General features: G+C 37.7%; 2 protein-coding genes across 2 annotated transcripts in view; both read right to left on the reverse strand.

Moving 5' to 3' along the window:
* The window catches only part of LOC119533097 (zinc finger protein 596-like), a 70,713-nt gene that overhangs the window by 41,214 nt on the left and 10,864 nt on the right, over window positions 1-18,635 (reverse strand). The gene's annotated exons all lie outside the window — the stretch shown is intronic.
* LOC119532516 (60S ribosomal protein L36a-like) lies at window positions 16,062-16,438 on the reverse strand. The gene has a single exon (XM_037834987.1). It carries the CDS (start codon window positions 16,395-16,397, stop codon window positions 16,077-16,079), a length of 321 nt encoding a protein of 106 aa, XP_037690915.1. The 5' UTR covers window positions 16,398-16,438; the 3' UTR covers window positions 16,062-16,076.

Raw genomic sequence — 18,635 nt, forward strand, 5'->3', positions numbered from 1 at the left:
AAGTTCAGCAAATGCCACGAGGCCAAAAACAACCGAAAATTATAAAGCATATGAAAAAACCAGACGATATGGATAACCCAAGCCCAAGCACCCAAATCAAAAGACCAGAAGAGACACACCACCTAGAGCAGCTACTCAAAGAACTAAAGATGAACAATGAGACCATAGTACGGGATATGAAGGAAATCAAGAAGACCCTAGAAGAGCATAAAGAAGACATTGCAAGACTAAATAAAAAAATGGATGAGCTTATGGAAGTTAAAGAAACTGTTGACCAAATTAAAAAGATTCTGGACACTCATAGTACAAGACTAGAGGAAGTTGAACAACGAATCAGTGACCTGGAAGATGACAGAATGGAAAATGAAAGCATAAAAGAAAGAACGGGGAAAAAAATTGAAAAACTCGAAATGGACCTCAGGGATATGATAGATAATATGAAACATCCAAATATAAGACTCATTGGTGTCCCAGAAGGGGAAGAAAAGGGTAAAGGTCTAGGAAGAGTATTCAAAGAAATTGTTGGGGAAAACTTCCCAAATCTTCTAAACAACATAAATACACAAACCATAAATGCTCAGCGAACTCCAAATAGAATAAATCCAAAAAAACCCACTCCGAGACATATACTGATCACACTGTCAAACATAGAAGAGAAGGAGCAAGTTATGAAAGCAGCAAGAGAAAAGCAATTCACCACATACAAAGGAAACAGCATAAGACTAAGTAGTGACTACTCAGCAGCCACCATGGAGGCGAGAAGGCAGTGGCACGATATATTTAAAATTCTGAGTGAGAGGAATTTCCAGCCAAGAATACTTTATCCAGCAAAGCTCTCGTTCAAATTTGAGGGAGAGCTTAAATTTTTCACAGACAAAGAAATGCTGAGAGAATTTGCTAACAAGAGACCTGCCCTACTGGAGATACTAAAGGGAGCCCTACAGACAGAGAAACAAAGACAGGACAGAGAGACCTGGAGAAAGGTTCAGTACTAAAGAGATTCGGTATGGGTACAATAAAGGATATTAATAGAGAGAGGGAAAAATATGGCAAACATAATCCAAAGGATAAGATGGCCGATTCAAGAAATGCCTTCACGGTTTTAACGTTGAATGTAAATGGATTAAACTCCCCAATTAAAAGATATAGATTCGCAGAATGGATCAAAAAAAATGAACCATCAATATGTTGCATACAAGAGACTCATCTTAGACACAGGGACACAAAGAAACTGAAAGTGAAAGGATGGGAAAAAATATTTCATGCAAGCTACAGCCAAAAGAAAGCAGGTGTAGCAATATTAATCTCAGATAAAATAGACTTCAAATGCAGGGATGTTTTGAGAGACAAAGAAGGCCACTACATACTAATAAAAGGGGCAATTCAGCAAGAAGAAATAACAATCGTAAATGTCTATGCACGCAATCAAGGTGCCACAAAATACATGAGAGAAACATTGGCAAAACTAAAGGAAGCAATTGATGTTTCCACAATAATTGTGGGAGACTTCAACACATCACTCTCTCCTATAGATATATCAACCAGACAGAAGACCAATAAGGAAATTGAAAACCTAAACAATTTGATAAATGAATTAGATTTAACAGACATCTACAGGACATTACATCCCAAATCACCAGGATACACATACTTTTCTAGTGCTCACGGAACTTTCTCCAGAATAGATCATATGCTGGGACATAAAACAAGCCTCAATAAATTTAAAAAGATTGAAATTATTCAAAGCACATTCTCTGACCACAATGGAATACAATTAGAAGTCAATAACCATCAGAGACTTAGAAAATTCACAAATACCTGGAGGTTAAACAACACACTCCTAAACAATCAGTGGGTTAAAGAAGAAATAGCAAGAGAAATTGCTAAATATATAGAGACGAATGAAAATGAGAACACAACATACCAAAACCTATGGGATGCAGCAAAAGCAGTGCTAAGGGGGAAATTTATAGCACTAAACGCATATATTAAAAAGGAAGAAAGAGCCAAAATCAAAGAACTAATGGATCAACTGAAGAAGCTAGAAAATGAACAGCAAACCAATCCTAAACCAAGTACAAGAAAAGAAATAACAAGGATTAAAGCAGAAATAAATGACATAGAGAACAAAAAAACAATAGAAAGGATAAATATCACCAAAAGTTGGTTCTTTGAGAAGATCAACAAGATTGACAAGCCCCTAGCTAGACTGACAAAATCAAAAAGAGAGAAGACCCATATAAACAAAATAATGAATGAAAAAGGTGACATAACTGCAGATCCTGAAGAAATTAAAAAAATTATAAGAGGATATTATGAACAACTGTATGGCAACAAACTGGGTAATGTAGAGGAATTGGACAATTTCCTGGAAACATATGAACAACCTAGACTGACCAGAGAAGAAATAGAAGACCTCAACCAACCCATCACAAGCAAAGAGATCCAATCAGTCATCAAAAATCTTCCCACAAATAAATGCCCAGGGCCAGATGGCTTCACAGGGGAATTCTACCAAACTTTCCAGAAAGAACTGACACCAATCTTACTCAAACTCTTTCAAAACATTGAAAAAAATGGAACACTACCTAACTCATTTTATGAAGCTAACATCAATCTAATACCAAAACCAGGCAAAGATGCTACAAAAAAGGAAAACTACCGGCCAATCTCCCTAATGAATATAGATGCAAAAATCCTCAACAAAATACTTGCAAATCGAATCCAAAGACACATTAAAAAAATCATACACCATGACCAAGTGGGGTTCATTCCAGGCATGCAAGGATGGTTCAACATAAGAAAAACAATCAATGTATTACAACACATTAAAAACTCGAAAGGGAAAAATCAATTGATCATCTCAATAGATGCTGAAAAAGCATTTGACAAAATCCAACATCCCTTTTTGATAAAAACACTTCAAAAGGTAGGAATTGAAGGAAACTTCCTCAACATGATAAAGAACATATATGAAAAACCCACAGCCAGCATAGTACTCAATGGTGAGAGACTGAAAGCCTTCCCTCTAAGATCAGGAACAAGACAAGGATGCCCGCTGTCACCACTGTTATTCAACATTGTGCTGGAAGTGCTAGCCAGGGCAATCCGGCAAGACAAAGAAATAAAAGGCATCCAAATTGGAAAAGAAGAAGTAAAACTGTCATTGTTTGCAGATGATATGATCTTATATCTAGAAAACCCTGAGAAATCGACGATACACCTACTAGAGCTAATAAACAAATTTAGCAAAGTAGCAGGATACAAGATTAATGCACATAAGTCAGTAATGTTTCTATATGCTAGAAATGAACAAACTGAAGAGATACTCAAGAAAAAGATACCATTTTCAATAGCAACTAAAAAAATCAAGTACCTAGGAATCAACTTAACCAAAGATGTAAAAGACCTATACAAAGAAAACTACATAACTCTACTAAAAGAAATAGAAGGGAACCTTAAAAGATGGAAAAATATTCCATGTTCATGGATAGGAAGGCTAAATGTCATTAAGATGTCAATTCTACCCAAACTCATCTACAGATTCAATGCAATCCCAATCAAAATTCCAACAACCTACTTTGCAGACTTGGAAAAGCTAGTTATCAAATTTATTTGGAAAGGGAAGATGCCTCGAATTGCTAAAGACACTCTAAAAAAGAAAAACGAAGTGGGAGGACTTACACTCCCTGACTTTGAAGCTTATTATAAACCCACAGTTGCCAAAACAGCATGGTACTGGCACAAAGATAGACATATAGATCAATGGAATCGAATTGAGAATTCAGAGATAGACCCTCAGATCTATGGCCGACTGATCTTTGATAAGGCCCCCAAAGTCACCGAACTGAGCCATAATGGTCTTTTCAATAAATGGGGCTGGGAGAGTTGGATATCCATATCCAAAAGAATGAAAGAGGACCCCTACCTCACCCCCTACACAAAAATTAACTCAAAATGGACCAAAGATCTCAATATAAAAGAAAGTACCATAAAACTCCTAGAAGATAATGTAGGAAAACATCTTCAAGACCTTGTATTAGGAGGCCACTTCCTAGACTTTACACCCAAAGCACAAGCAACAAAAGAGAAAATAGATAAATGGGAACTCCTCAAGCTTAGAAGTTTCTGCACCTCAAAGGAATTTCTCAAAAAGGTAAAGAGGCAGCCAACTCAATGGGAAAAAATTTTTGGAAACCATGTATCTGACAAAAGACTGATATCTTGCATATACAAAGAAATCCTACAACTCAATGACAATAGTACAGACAGCCCACTTATAAAATGGGCAAGAGATATGAAAAGACAGTTCTCTGAAGAGGAAATACAAATGGCCAAGAAACACATGAAAAAATGTTCAGCTTCACTAGCTATTAGAGAGATGCAAATTAAGACCACAATGAGATACCATCTAACACCGGTTAGAATGGCTGCCATTAAACAAACAGGAAACTACAAATGCTGGAGGGGATGTGGAGAAATTGGAACTCTTATTCATTGTTCGTGGGACTGTATAATGGTTCAGCCACTCTGGAAGTCAGTCTGGCAGTTCCTTAGAAAACTAGATATAGAGCTACCATTCGATCCAGCGATTGCACTTCTCGGTATATACCCGGAAGATCGGAAAGCAGTGACACGAACAGATATCTGCACGCCAATGTTCATAGCAGCATTATTCACAATTGCCAAAGAGATGGAAACAACCCAAATGTCCTTCAACAGATGAGTGGATAAATAAAATGTGGTATATACACACGATGGAATACTACGCGGCAGTAAGAAGGAACGATCTGGTGAAACATATGACAACATGGATGAACCTTGAAGACATAATGCTGAGCGAAATAAGCCAGGCACAAAAAGAGAAATATTATATGCTACCACTAATGTGAACTTTGAAAAATGTAAAACAAATGGTTTATAATGTAGAATGTAGGGGAACTAGCAGTAGAGAGCAATTAAGGAAGGGGGGAACAATAATCCAAGAAGAACAGATAAGCTATTTAACGTTCTGGGGATGCCCAGAAATGACTATGGTCTGTTAATTTCTGATGGATGTAGTAGGAACAAGTTCACAGAAATGTTGCTATATTAGGTAACTTTCTTGGGGTAAAGTAGGAACATGTTGGAAGTTAAGCAGTTATCTTAGGTTAGTTGTCTTTTTCTTACTCCCTTGTTATGGTCTCTTTGAAATGTTCTTTTATTGTATGTTTGTTTTCTTTTTAACTTTTTTTTTCATACAGTTGATTTAAAAAAGAAGGGAAAGTTAAAAAAAAAAAAAAAGAAAAAAGACAAACAAGGAAAAAAAAAAAAAAAGATGTAGTGCCCCCTTGAGGAGCCTGTGGAGAATGCAGGGGTATTTGCCTACCCCACCTCCATGGTTGGTAACATGACCACAGACATAGGGGACTGGTGGTTTGATGGGTTGAGCCCTCTACCATAAGTTTTACCCTTGGGAAGATGGTTGCTGCAAAGGAGAGGCTAGGCCTCCCTGTATTTGTGCCTAAGAGTCTCCTCCTGAATGCCTCTTTGTTGCTCAGATGTGGCCCTCTCTCTCTGGCTAAGCCAACTTGAAATGTGAAATCACTGCCCTCCCCCCTACGTGGGATCAGACACCCAGGGGAGTGAATCTCCCTGGCAACGTGGAATATGACTCCCGGGGAGGAATGTAGACCCGGCATTGTGGGATGGAGAACATCTTCTTGACCAAAAGGGGGATGTGAAAGGAAATGAAATAAGCTTCAGTGGCAGAGAGACTCCAAAACGAGCCGAGAGATCACTCTGGTGGGCACTCTTACGCACACTTTAGACAACCTTTTTTAGGTTCTAAAGAATTGGGGTAGCTGGTGGTGGATACCTGAAACTATTAAACTACAACCCAGAACCCATGAATCTCGAAGACAGTTGTATAAAAATGTAGCTTATGAGGGGTGACAGTGGGATTGGGAATGCCATAAGGACCAAACTCCACTTTGTCTAGTTTATGGATGGATGTGTAGAAAAGTAGGGGAAGCAAACAAACAGACAAAGGTACCCAGTGTTCTTTTTTACTTCAATTGCTCTTTTTCACTCTAATTATTATTCTTGTTATTTTTGTGTGTGTGCTAATGAAGGTGTCAGGGATTGATTTAGGTGATGAATGTACAACTATGTAATGCTACTGTAAACAATCGAAAGTACAATTTGTTTTGTATGACTGCGTGGTATGTGAATATATCTCAATAAAATGATGATTTAAAAAAAATGTTATAGAAGTGTTTTTCTGAACAATCAGTGTAGGATGCAAAAAGTCTCTTTTATCAAAATAACTTCTTGCACTTCATGTTAACATTATTATGTCCTTGATTGTTTATTTAAATTCTTGTACTAAGCATCTTTTATGTTTAAATTATTGTCTGTCCCTATACTCTTATTTGAATGGGAGATTACTTAAAAAACCCAAACTGGCTAAATGATGACCTGATGAGGCTCAGACCTTTTCTAATAGAAACCATAGGTTTAAAGTGTAACAAACAAACCTGTAACATGAGCACAAAGTCCCTTTAACAGCCTTCTTTAGCCAGTAAATAAAATTATGTTTACTCATTTTATATTAAATACTTTGTAAATGTATAAAAATATTATTTGTTTTCTAAGTTATCCATGCCCCAAATAAATATATCCATTACTTAATAATCACTGTAAATAAACCTAGGACATATAAAGAAAATATCTTCACTTCAACTTGTCATCAAACCTCAAATATTTAACAGTATTAAGTTAACACACTACATAAAATATAATAATAAGAGAACACTTTGCTAAATAATTAATTAAATAAGAAAAACTTCTCCTTGTAATCACAAAGCAAAAGCTTTAACCCATCTCCTCCTAATATGTCCCAAACCTGCCAAGGAAGCTGCCTTAAAGCACATAAAAAATGTGGGCATAAAAGGCAGCCATAAAATGGGAAATAGCAAAATCCTCTCAAATACTCTAATTTAATAGTTGTTATACAACATTATAAAGCTTATTTGTAACTGCACCCTTGTTCAATAATAATCAACAAATTCATAAAGCCAATATGCTATAAAAAAATTAACAAAACTAAGAAAACAAAATACTTTCTTGAATTTCAAAATTGATATAAAGTTAAATCATTGTACTTTTTAAAAAAATAATGTAACACCAACACATTCCATTAATCTTTGCAAAAATTGTTATTACTATTTCAAGATGCATTAACTAAAGTGTTTTAATTATTTAGCAATATTCTAACAAGTTTAAACCCATAACTTAAAGTTACTCTAAATCAAGATGCTATAAACTGTCTGTAATTCAAACAAAAAGGAGCTCTCTCTAGTCTCAAAACCAGCTTTGTCTGGAGGAGTGGGGGCTCTCTCTCTTGGTAATGTATCAATTAATTTTTACATTGTAAACTTGTTCCTTTTAGCTTAAGTGCTCCTTTAGTAAAAATGGGTTAAAGGTGAATTCTTTTCTTAAGTGTTCTTTACTTTTAAACAATTGCCTGTCCCTAATATACTTAATTGAGTGAGAGGTAACTTGATGAAGCCCAAACCTATTAAATCAGGACCTGATTAGGCTTAGGCCTTTTCTAATGGAGATCATAGACATGAGGTGTAAAGAAATGAACCCCTGACATTAGACAGAGACATGGATGACTGAGCAGAAGAATTAGAAGCCATAGGTGAGACAGAGGAGGACAGATTGCCATGTGACATGGTTCAGGGGCTAAGTTATGTCTCTGAGTCACCACCAGGACTCTATAGACATCAGAGAATGCAGGACCTGCCAATACCTTGATTTTGGACTGCTAGCCTCCCAAACTGCCAACAATAAATTGTTGGTGAAGCCAACCAGTCTGTGGTATTTGTTATAGCAGCCTGGCAAACTAACACAGCATTTATTACTCTGTATGGTAGCATTTTTATATGAACTCAACTCCTTCAATGGATTAATGAGTTTAGGGACCCTTGTTCAGTGATGCATTGTCCTCAGAGTATAAGGTATAAAGAAGAACACTGGGCAGTGAATTAAATAGGCAATGAAATACTTCTGAAGAAATGTCTGAAATTTAATCATAAGATGCTTTCTAAAACAGTGATAGACAGGGAATTAGTGAGATTTTAGTTGCATTAATATCCCAGTATCAAATTTTTACCTGAGCTTCTTCTCCCACTAGAAATCCCTTCTTTACATGTCAGAAATTCGAAAGTTGTAGACCTATATTTTCTAGAGTCCAGTATACTTATTATGTGTTTTGATGCACATCAGTGTCATACTTATGGGAATAACAACAGTCAAAGCTAGCTGAGCCTAAAACACAGAAGAAAGTGTGCGATATTACATCCTTATATATTTTTTCTTCTATTTCCAGTTATTCCCCAAACACTGAAACATTGAATCCACAACCTGTGCCTATTCTCCCATCTATAGCCAATCCTGGTTGGAAGATGACTGCATTGAATTCTTTCTTATCTTTAGGCAAATTTATGAACCTCTTTTAACATGTTTCCTCATTTAATAAGATTATTAAAAAGATTAAATTATATTTTCTATGTAAACACAGCATAGTGACTGGAATATAAAAAGAATCCAAGGGGCAGACTGGTGAGCTGTATGTTTTAGTTACTCCTCCAGGAAAGTAGGTAGAAAGCCAGGAACTGTGTGGACTGGACAACACAGAGCAATCTGACTTTGGGCATACTTCATACAACACTCATGAAAACATGGAACTGCTGAGATCAGCGAAATCTGTAAGTTTTTGCAGCCAGGGGACCTGCGCCCCTCCCTGCCAGGCTCAGTCCTGTGGGAGGAGGGGCTGTCAGCTCCAGGAAGGAGAAGGGAGAACTGCAGTGGCAGCCCTTATCGCAAACTCATTCTGCTGATCCAAACTCCTACCATAGATAGACGGAGACCAGACACCAGAGAATCTGAGAGCAGCCAGCCCAGCAGAGAGGAGACAGGCATAGAAAAAAAAACAACACGAAAAACTCCAAAATAAAAGCGGAGGATTTTTGGAGTTCTGGTGAACATAGAAGGGGGAAGGGCAGAGCTCAGGCCAGAGCCCAGGCCCTGAGGTGCATATGCAAATCCCGAAGAAAAGCTGATCTCTCTGCCCTGTGGACCTTTCCTTAATGGCCCTGGTTGCTTTGTCTCTTAGCATTTCAATAACCCATTAGATCTCTGAGGAGGGCCCTTTTTTTTTTTTTTTTAATCCTTTTTTCTTTTTCTAAAACAATTACTCTAAGAAGCCCAATACAGAAAGCTTCAAAGACCTGCAATTTGGACAGGTCAAGTCAAGAGCAGAACTAGGAGAGCTCTGAGACAAAACGCAATAATCCAGTGGCTGAGAAAATTCACTAAACACCACAACTTCCCAAGAAAAGGGGGGTGTCTGCTCACAGCTATCATCCTGGTGGACAGGAAACACTCCTGCCCATCCCCAACCCCATAGCCCAGAGCTGCCCCAGACAACCCAGTGTGATGGAAGTGCTTCAAATAACAGGCACACACCACAAAACTGGGCATGGACATTAGCTTTCCCTGCAACCTGAGCTGATTGTCCCAGAGTTGGGAAGGTAGAGCAGTGTGAATTAACAAAGCGCCAATCAGCCATCATTTCAGCAGACTGGGAGCCTCCCTACACAGCCCAGCAGCCCAGAACTGCCCTGGGGGGATGGCACTCACCTGTGACATAGCACAGTCATCCCTCAACAGAGGACCAGGGGGTGCACAGCCTGGAAGAGGGGCCCACTTGCAAGTCTCAGGAGCCATACGCCAATACCAAGGACTTGTGGGTCAGTGGCAGAGAGAAACTGTGGCAGGACTGAACTGAAGGATTAGACTATTGCAGCAGCCTTAAAACTCTAGGATCACCAGGGAGATTTGATTGTTAGAGCCACCCCCCATCCCTGACTGCCCAGAAACACGCCCCATATACAGGGCAGGCAACACCAACTACACACGCAAGCTTGGTACACCAATTGGACCCCACAAGACTCACTCCCCCACTCACCAAAAAGGCTAAGCAGGGGAGAACTGGCTTGTGGAGAAGAGGTGGCTCGTGGACGCCACCTGCTGGTTAGAGAAAGTGTACTCCACGAACCTGCAGATCTGATAAATGAGAGATAAGGACTTCAATTGGTCTACAAATCCTAAAAGAACCCTATCAAGTTCAGCAAATGCCATGAGGCCAAAAACAACAGAAAATTATAAAGCATATGAAAAAACCAGACGATATGGATAACCCAAGCCCAAGCACCCAAATCAAAAGACCATAAGAGACACAGCACCTAGAGCAGCTACTCAAAGAACTAAAGATGAACAATGAGACCATAGTACGGGAGATAAAGGAAATCAAGAAGACCCTAGAAGAGCATAAACAAGACATTGCAAGACTAAATAAAAAAATGGATGATCTTATGGAAATTAAAGAAACTGTTGACCAAATTAAAAAGATTCTGGACACTCATAGTACAAGACTAGAGGAAGTTGAACAACGAATCAGTGACCTCGAAGATGACAGAATGGAAAATGAAAGCATAAAAGAAAGAATGGGGAAAAAAATTGAAAAAATCGAAATGGACCTCAGGGATATGATAGATAATATGAAACGTCCAAATATAAGACTCATTGGTGTCCCAGAAGGGGAAGAAAAGGGTAAAGGTCTAGGAAGAGTATTCAAAGAAATTGTTGGGGAAAACTTCCCAAATCTTCTAAACACCATAAATACACAAATCATAAATGCTCAGCGAACCCCAAATAGAATAAATCCAAATAAACCCACTCCAAGACATATACTGATCACACTGTCAAACACAGAAGAGAAGGAGCAAGTTCTGAAAGCAGCAAGAGAAAAGCAATTCACCACATACAAAGGAAACAGCATAAGACTAAGTAGTGACTACTCAGCAGCCACCATGGAGGCGAGAAGGCAGTGGCACGATATATTTAAAATTCTGAGTGAGAAAAATTTCCAGCCAAGAATACTTTATCCAGCAAAGCTCTCGTTCAAATTTGAGGGAGAGCTTAAATTTTTCACAGACAAACAAATGCTGAGAGAATTTGCTAACAAGAGACCTGCCCGACTGGAGATACTAAAGGGAGCCCTACAGGCAGAGAAACAAAGAAAGGACAGACAGACTTGGAGAAAGGTTCAGTACTAAAGAGATTCGGTATGGGTACAATAAAGGATATTAATAGACAGAGGGGAAAAATATGACAAACATAAACCAAAGGATAAGATGGCCGATTCAAGAAATGCCTTCACGGTTATAACGTTGAATGTAAATGGATTAAACTCCCCAATTAAAAGATATAGATTCGCAGAATGGATCAAAAAAAATGAACCATCAATATGTTGCATACAAGAGACTCATCTTAGACACAGGGACACAAAGAAACTGAAAGTGAAAGGATGGAAAAAAATATTTCATGCGAGCTACAGCCAAAAGAAAGCAGGTGTAGCAATATTAATCTCAGATAAAATAGACTTCAAATGCAGGGATGGTTTGAGAGACAAAGAAGGCCACTACATACTAATAAAAGGGGCAATTCAGCAAGAAGAAATAACAATCGTAAATGTCTATGCATGCAATCAAGGTGCCACAAAATACATGAGAGAAACACTGGCAAAACTAAAGGAAGCAATTGATGTTTCCACAATAATTGTGGGAGACTTCAACACATCACTCTCTTCTATAGATAGATCAACCAGACAGAAGACCAATAAGGAAATTGAAAACCTAAACAATCTGATAAATGAATTAGATTTAACAGACATATACAGGACATTACATCCCAAATCACCAGGATACACATACTTTTCTAGTGCTCATGGAACTCTCTCCAGAATAGATCATATGCTGGGACATAAAACAAGCCTCAATAAATTTAAAAAGATCGAAATTATTCAAAGCACATTATCTGACCACAATGGAATACAATTAGAAGTCAATAACCCTAAGAGACTTAGAAAATTCACAAATACCTGGAGGTTAAACAACACACTCCTAAACAATCAGTGGGTTAAAGAAGAAATAGCAAGAGAAATTGCTAAATATATAGAGACGAATGAAAATGAGAACACAACATACCAAAACCTATGGGATGCAGCAAAAGCAGTGCTAAGGGGGAAATTTATAGCACTAAACGCATATATTAAAAAGGAAGAAACAGCCAAAATCAAAGAACTAATGGATCAACTGAAGAAGGTAGAAAATGAATAGCAAACCAATCCTAAACCAAAGGAAGAAAAGAAGTAACAAGGATTAAAGCAGAAATAAATGACATAGAGAACAAAAAACAATAGAGAGGATAAATATCACCAAAAGTTGGTTCTTTGAGAAGATCAACAAGATTGACAAGCCCCTAGCTACACTGACAAAATCAAAAAGAGAGAAGACCCATATCAACAAAATAATGAATGAAAAAGGTGACATAACTGCAGATCCTGAAGAAATTAAAAAAATTATAAGAGGATACTATGAACAACTGTATGGCAACAAACTGGATAATGTAGAGGAAATGGACAATTTCCTGGAAACATATGAACAACCTAGACTGATCAGAGAAGAAATAGAAGACCTCAACCAACCCATCACAAGCAAAGAGATCCAATCAGTCATCAAAAATCTTCCCACAAATAAATGCCCAGGGCCAGATGGCTTCACAGGGGAATTCTACCAAACTTTCCAGAAAGAACTGACACCAATCTTACTCAAACTCTTTCAAAACAATGAAGAAAATGGAACACTACCTAACTCATTTTATGAAGCTAACATCAATCTAATACCAAAACCAGGCAAAGATGCTACAAAAAAGGAAAACTACCGGCCAGTCTCCCTAATGAATATAGATGCCAAAATCCTCAACAAAATACTTGCAAATCAAATCCAAAGAAACATTAAAAAAATTATACACCATGACCAAGTGGGGTTTATTCCAGGCATGCAACGATGGCTCAACATAAGAAAATCAATGTATTACAACACATTAACAAGTCAAAAGGGAAAAATCAATTGATCATCTCAATAGATGCTGAAAAAGCATTTGACAAAATCCAACATCCCTTTTTGATAAAAACACTTCAAAAGGTAGGAATTGAAGGAAACTTCCTCAACATGATAAAGAGCATATATGAAAAACCTACAGCCAGCATAGTACTCAATGGTGAGAGACTGAAAGCCTTCCCTCTAAGATCAGGAACAAGAGAAGGATGCCCGCTGTCACCACTGTTATTCAACATTGTGTTGGAAGTGCTAGCCAGGGCAATCCGGCAAAACAAAGAAATAAAAGGCATCCAAATTGGAAAAGAAGAAGTAAAACAGTCATTGTTTGCAGATGATATGATCTTATATCTAGAAAACCCTGAGAAATCGACTATACAGCTACTAGAGCTAATAAACAAATTTAGCAAAGTAGCGGGATACAAGGTTAATGCACATAAGTCAGTAATGTTTCTATATGCTAGAAATGAACAAACTGAAGAGACACTCAAGAAAAAGATACCATTTTCAATAGCAACTAAAAAAATCAAGTACCTAGGAATAAACTTAACCAAAGATGTAAAAGACCTATACAAAGAAAACTACATAACTCTACTAAAAGAAATAGAAGGGGACCTTAAAAGATGGAAAAATATTCCATGTTCATGGATAGGAAGGCTAAATGTCATTAAGATGTCAATTCTACCCAAACTCATCTACAGATTCAATGCAATCCCAATCAAAATTCCAACAACCTACTTTGCAGACTTGGAGAAGCTAGTAATCAAATTTATTTGGAAAGGGAAGATGCCTCAAGTTGCTAAAGACACTCTAATAAAACAGAAAACGAAGTGGGAGGACTTACACTCCCTGACTTTGAAGCTTATTATAAAGCCACAGTTGCGAAAACAGCATGGTACTGGCACAAAGATAGACATATAGATCAATGGAATCGAATTGAGAATTCGGAGATAGACCCTCAGATCTATGGCTGACTGATCTTTGATAAGGCCCCCAAAGTCACTGAACTGAGTCATAATGGTCTTTTCAACAAATGGGGCTGGGAGAGTTGGATATCCATATCCAAAAGAATAAAAGAGGACCCCTACCTCACCCCCTACACAAAAATTAACTCAAAATGGACCAAAGATCTCAATATAAAAGAAAGTACCATAAAACTCCTAGAAGATAATGTAGGAAAACATCTTCAAGACCTCGTATTAGGCGGCCACTTCCTAGACTTTACACCCAAAGCACAAGCAACAAAAGAGAAAACAGATAAATGGGAACTCCTCAAGCTTAGAAGTTTCTGCACCTCAAAGGAATTTCTCAAAAAGGTAAAGAGGCAGCCAACTCAATGGGAAAAAATTTTTGGAAACCATGTATCTGACAAAAGACTGATATCTTGCATATATAAAGAAATCCTACAACTCAATGACAATAGTACAGACAGCCCACTTATAAAATGGGCAAAAGATATGAAAAGACAGTTCTCTGAAGAGGAAATACAAATGGCCAAGAAACACATGAAAAAATGTTCAGCTTCACTAGCTATTAGTGAGATGCAAATTAAGACCACAATGAGATACCATCTAACACCGATTAGAATGGCTGCCATTAAACAAACAGGAAACTACAAATGCTGGAGGGGATGTGGAGAAATTGGGACTCTTATTCATTGTTGGTGGGACTGTATAACGGTTCAGCCACTCTGGAAGTCAGTCTGGCAGGTCCTTAGAAAACTAGATATAGAGTTACCATTCGATCCAGCGATTGCACTTCTCGGTATATACCCGGAAGATCGGAAAGCAGTGACACGAACAGATATCTGCACGCCAATGTTCATAGCAGCATTATTCACAATTGCCAAGAGATGGAAACAACCCAAATGTCCTTCAACAGATGAGTGGATAAATAAAATGTGGTATATACACACGATGGAATACTACGCGGCAGTAAGAAGGAACGATCTCGTGAAACATATGACAACATGGATGAACCCTGAAGACATAATGCTGAGCGAAATAAGCCAGGCACAAAAAGAGAAATATTATATGCTACCACTAATGTGAACTTTGAAAAATGTAAAACAAATGGTTTATAATGTAGAATGTAGGGGAACTAGCAATAGAGAGCAATTAAGGAAGGTGGAACAATAATCCAAGAAGAACAGATAAGCTATTTAACGTTCTGGGGATGCCCAGGAATGACTATGGTCTGTTAATTCCTGATGGATATAGTAGGAGCAAGTTCACAGAAATGTTGCTATATTAGGTAACTTTCTTGGGGTAAAGTAGGAACATGTTGGAAGTTAAGCAGTTATCTTAGGTTAGTTGTCTTTTTCTTACTCCCTTGTTATGGTCTCTTTGAAATGTTCTTTTATTGTATGTTTGTTTTCTTTTTAAGTTTTTTTTTCATACAGTTGATTTAAAAAAGAAGGGAAAGTTAAAAAAAAAAAAGAAAAAAAAGAAAAACAAGGGGAAAAAAAAAAAGATGTAGTGCCCCCTTGAGGAGCCTGTGGAGAATGCAGGGGTATTCGCCTACCCCACCTCCATGGTTGCTAACATGACCACAGACATAGCGGACTGGTGGTTTGATGGGTTGAGCCCTCTACCATAGGTTTTACCCTTGGGAAGACGGTTGCTGCAAAGGAGAGGCTAGGCCTCCCTACGGTTGTGCCTAAGAGCCTCCTCCCGAATGCCTCTTTGTTGCTCAGATGTGGCCCTGTCTCTCTAGCTAAGCCAACTTGAAAGGTGAAATCACTGCCCTCCCCCCTACGTGGGATCAGACACCCAGGGGAGTGAATCTCCCTGGCAACGTGGAATACGACTCCCGGGGAGGAATGTAGACCTGGCATCGTGGGACGGAGAACATCTTCTTGACCAAAAGGGGGATGTGAAAGGAAATGAAATAAGCTTCAGTGGCAGAGAGATTCCAAAAGGAGCTGAGAGGTCACTCTGGTGGGCACTCTTATGCACACTTTAGACAACCCTTTTTATTTTTATTTTTATTTTTTTTTTTATTTTTTATTTTTTTTTTGACCATAACTTCAAGATTTTATTATCATAATAAAACAAAAGACAAAGCTTAGAACTGGATCACTTGGCCCTTTCTCTTCTTGTCTCCTGCCAGTTCAAAATGTTTGCATCTCTTAATAGCCAACATTCTCTTAGATCTGCAGTTGGGCTCAACGCATTCAAGCCTCAGCACAATCTTCTTTGTAGTTTTAGCCTTCTTCCGGAAAATTGGCTTAGTCTGCCCACCGTAGCCACTCTGCTTCCTGTCATAACGCCGCTTTCCCTGGGCATATAGAGAATCCTTGCCCTTCTTGTACTGTGTCACTTTGTGGGGCTGGTGCTTACCACACTTCTTACAGAAGGTCCGGCGGGTTTTAGGAACGTTCACCATGTCTGCTGGAGCGCTAGCAGCACGAAAAAAAAGCTAGACAACCCTTTTTAGGTTCTAAAGAATTGGGGTAGCTGGTGGTGGATACCTGAAACTATCAAACTACAACCCAAAACCCATGAATCTTGAAGACAGTTGTATAAAAGTGTAGCTTATGAGGGGTGACAATGGGATTGGGAAAGCCATAAGGACCACACCCCACTTCGTCTAGTTTATGGATGGATGAGTAGAAAAATAGGGGAAGGAAACAAACAGACAAAGGTACCCAGTATTCTTTTTTACTCCAATTGCTCTTTTTCACTCTAATTATTATTCTTGTTATTTGTGTGTGTGTGCTAATGAAGGTGCCAGGGATTGATTTGGGTGATGAATGTACCAGTAGGTAATGGTACTGTAAACAATCGAAAGTACGATTTGTTTTGTATGACTGTGTGGTATGTGGATATATCTCAATAAAATGAAGATTAAAAAAAAAAAAATCAAAAGGAAAAAATATGCTTGTAATTTTTAAAAAGCATCTTTCTGACAGAAAAAGAAATAAAATGACTCTTAAATATATGTAAGGATGCTCACATCTCATTTAATTAAAAAAATGGAAAATCAAAAAAAAAAAAAAAAAAAGAATCCAAGGAACATAAGCTAAACCACAAAATAGGAGCACTTAGCTGTGGATACACAATAATTATTTTTCTCCTATTTATTCTCTAAATCATCTCCTTAAATCTTTTTCCCCTTTTTTATCTGAATCCTATTACTTTTCTCATTTGTTTTATTAGAGAAGTAGTAGATTTACAGAAAAGCTCATGCATAAAGTACAGTTGTTACCACATACCATCCTATTATTTAAATTATACATTACTGAGGTATATCTATTACAATTCACGAAAACATTTTATAATTATACTATTAACTATTGTCTATTGTTTGCATTAAGGTTCACTGTGTTGTATTGTCCTCTTTCTATTTTTACATTTTTGTTTTAGTAACACATATAAACCTAAACATCCCCCTTTTAACCACATTCGACTATAACATTCATTGCTGTTGATTGTATTCACAATATTGTGCTATCACATCCACCATCCATTACTAAACCTTTCCACCAACCCAAATAGAGACTAGTTCCAAAAAGTCACCTCTCTCTCCCTCCCAATATCTCTCTCTCTCTAGTTTTCTCTCTCTACTTTTAATAAATGCACTTGCCTGCTTTACTCTGAAGCTAAATTTTCATAAACTCTGGGAAAATGGCTGGAGTTTGGGAGGAACCTGGGATTTACAGCTATAAAAACAAAACTGGTGATGCTTTAGTACTTGGAGCTTCATAAAACTGTTAAATGCTATAAATATTCTACTTTGTGTTTATCTGTTAAGTAAACAAATAAATGAAAATTAAAAATCAATATTCATATTTATGACATTTAGAAATTACAAAATCAGTACCCTATTTCCCAAAATCTAACTTAAAGATCAAAAATTATGAAAACAAGAGGGAAAATCATAGTTTATGCCCACATGAAAACAAATTTAAAGACTGCATTGAAGATATAATAATAAAGAACTGTATTAAGTGAGAGTTGCAGCATACATGGAGGAAAAGATAGTAAAACAACAAGAAAAAACAGAAAATAGCAAGGAAATAGTGAGACAATTATATTAGGATATTGTTTAGAAACTTGATATATAATTGACAAATCTACATAAAATAAGATTCCTTAAATAGAACAAAGATGTGGCTCCATTTAGTTTCTTTAAATAACCAATGTACTCCAATGTACATCAAGAGAGAAAGAGAAGAAACACATATGTAGTACATTGTGAATGATGCATAACCTCAGATTCAGAAGAAATTAAAAAAGTACAATGAGGCAAGAAGGTGGCATAGAGAGGAGTGGAAGCTAAGTAGTCCCCCTGGAACAACTACAAAAAACCAGAAACAACTAGTTAATAATCCAGAATACCTGTGGGGGGACAAACGAGACCATCCACTCATCATACACCAACCTGAATTGGGAGGAATGCCTGAGAACACAGCATAAAATCTGTAAGTAAAACCTGCGGATCCAAGTCGTGAGACCCCCTCCCCCATAGCCTGAGCGGCAAAGCCTTGTGGTGCCAGAGAGAAGCTCTCTCCCAGCAAGTGAATACAGCTCAGCTGAGCTCCAATTGGGGTTTTAAGTAGCGAGTGTGAACTGCTCACTACAGGTACGAATCCCAAGAAAACAGACAGAAGCTTTGGGTGAT

Source organism: Choloepus didactylus, chromosome 4 (genome assembly GCF_015220235.1).
Source record: "Choloepus didactylus isolate mChoDid1 chromosome 4, mChoDid1.pri, whole genome shotgun sequence".
Classification (NCBI taxonomy): Eukaryota; Metazoa; Chordata; class Mammalia; order Pilosa; family Megalonychidae; genus Choloepus; species Choloepus didactylus.

What these genes read in the sequence shown, in the direction of transcription:
- LOC119532516 (XM_037834987.1), bottom strand. Translation starts at nt 16,397, where the DNA reads ATGGTGAACGTTCCTAAAACCCGCCGGACCTTCTGTAAGAAGTGTGGT.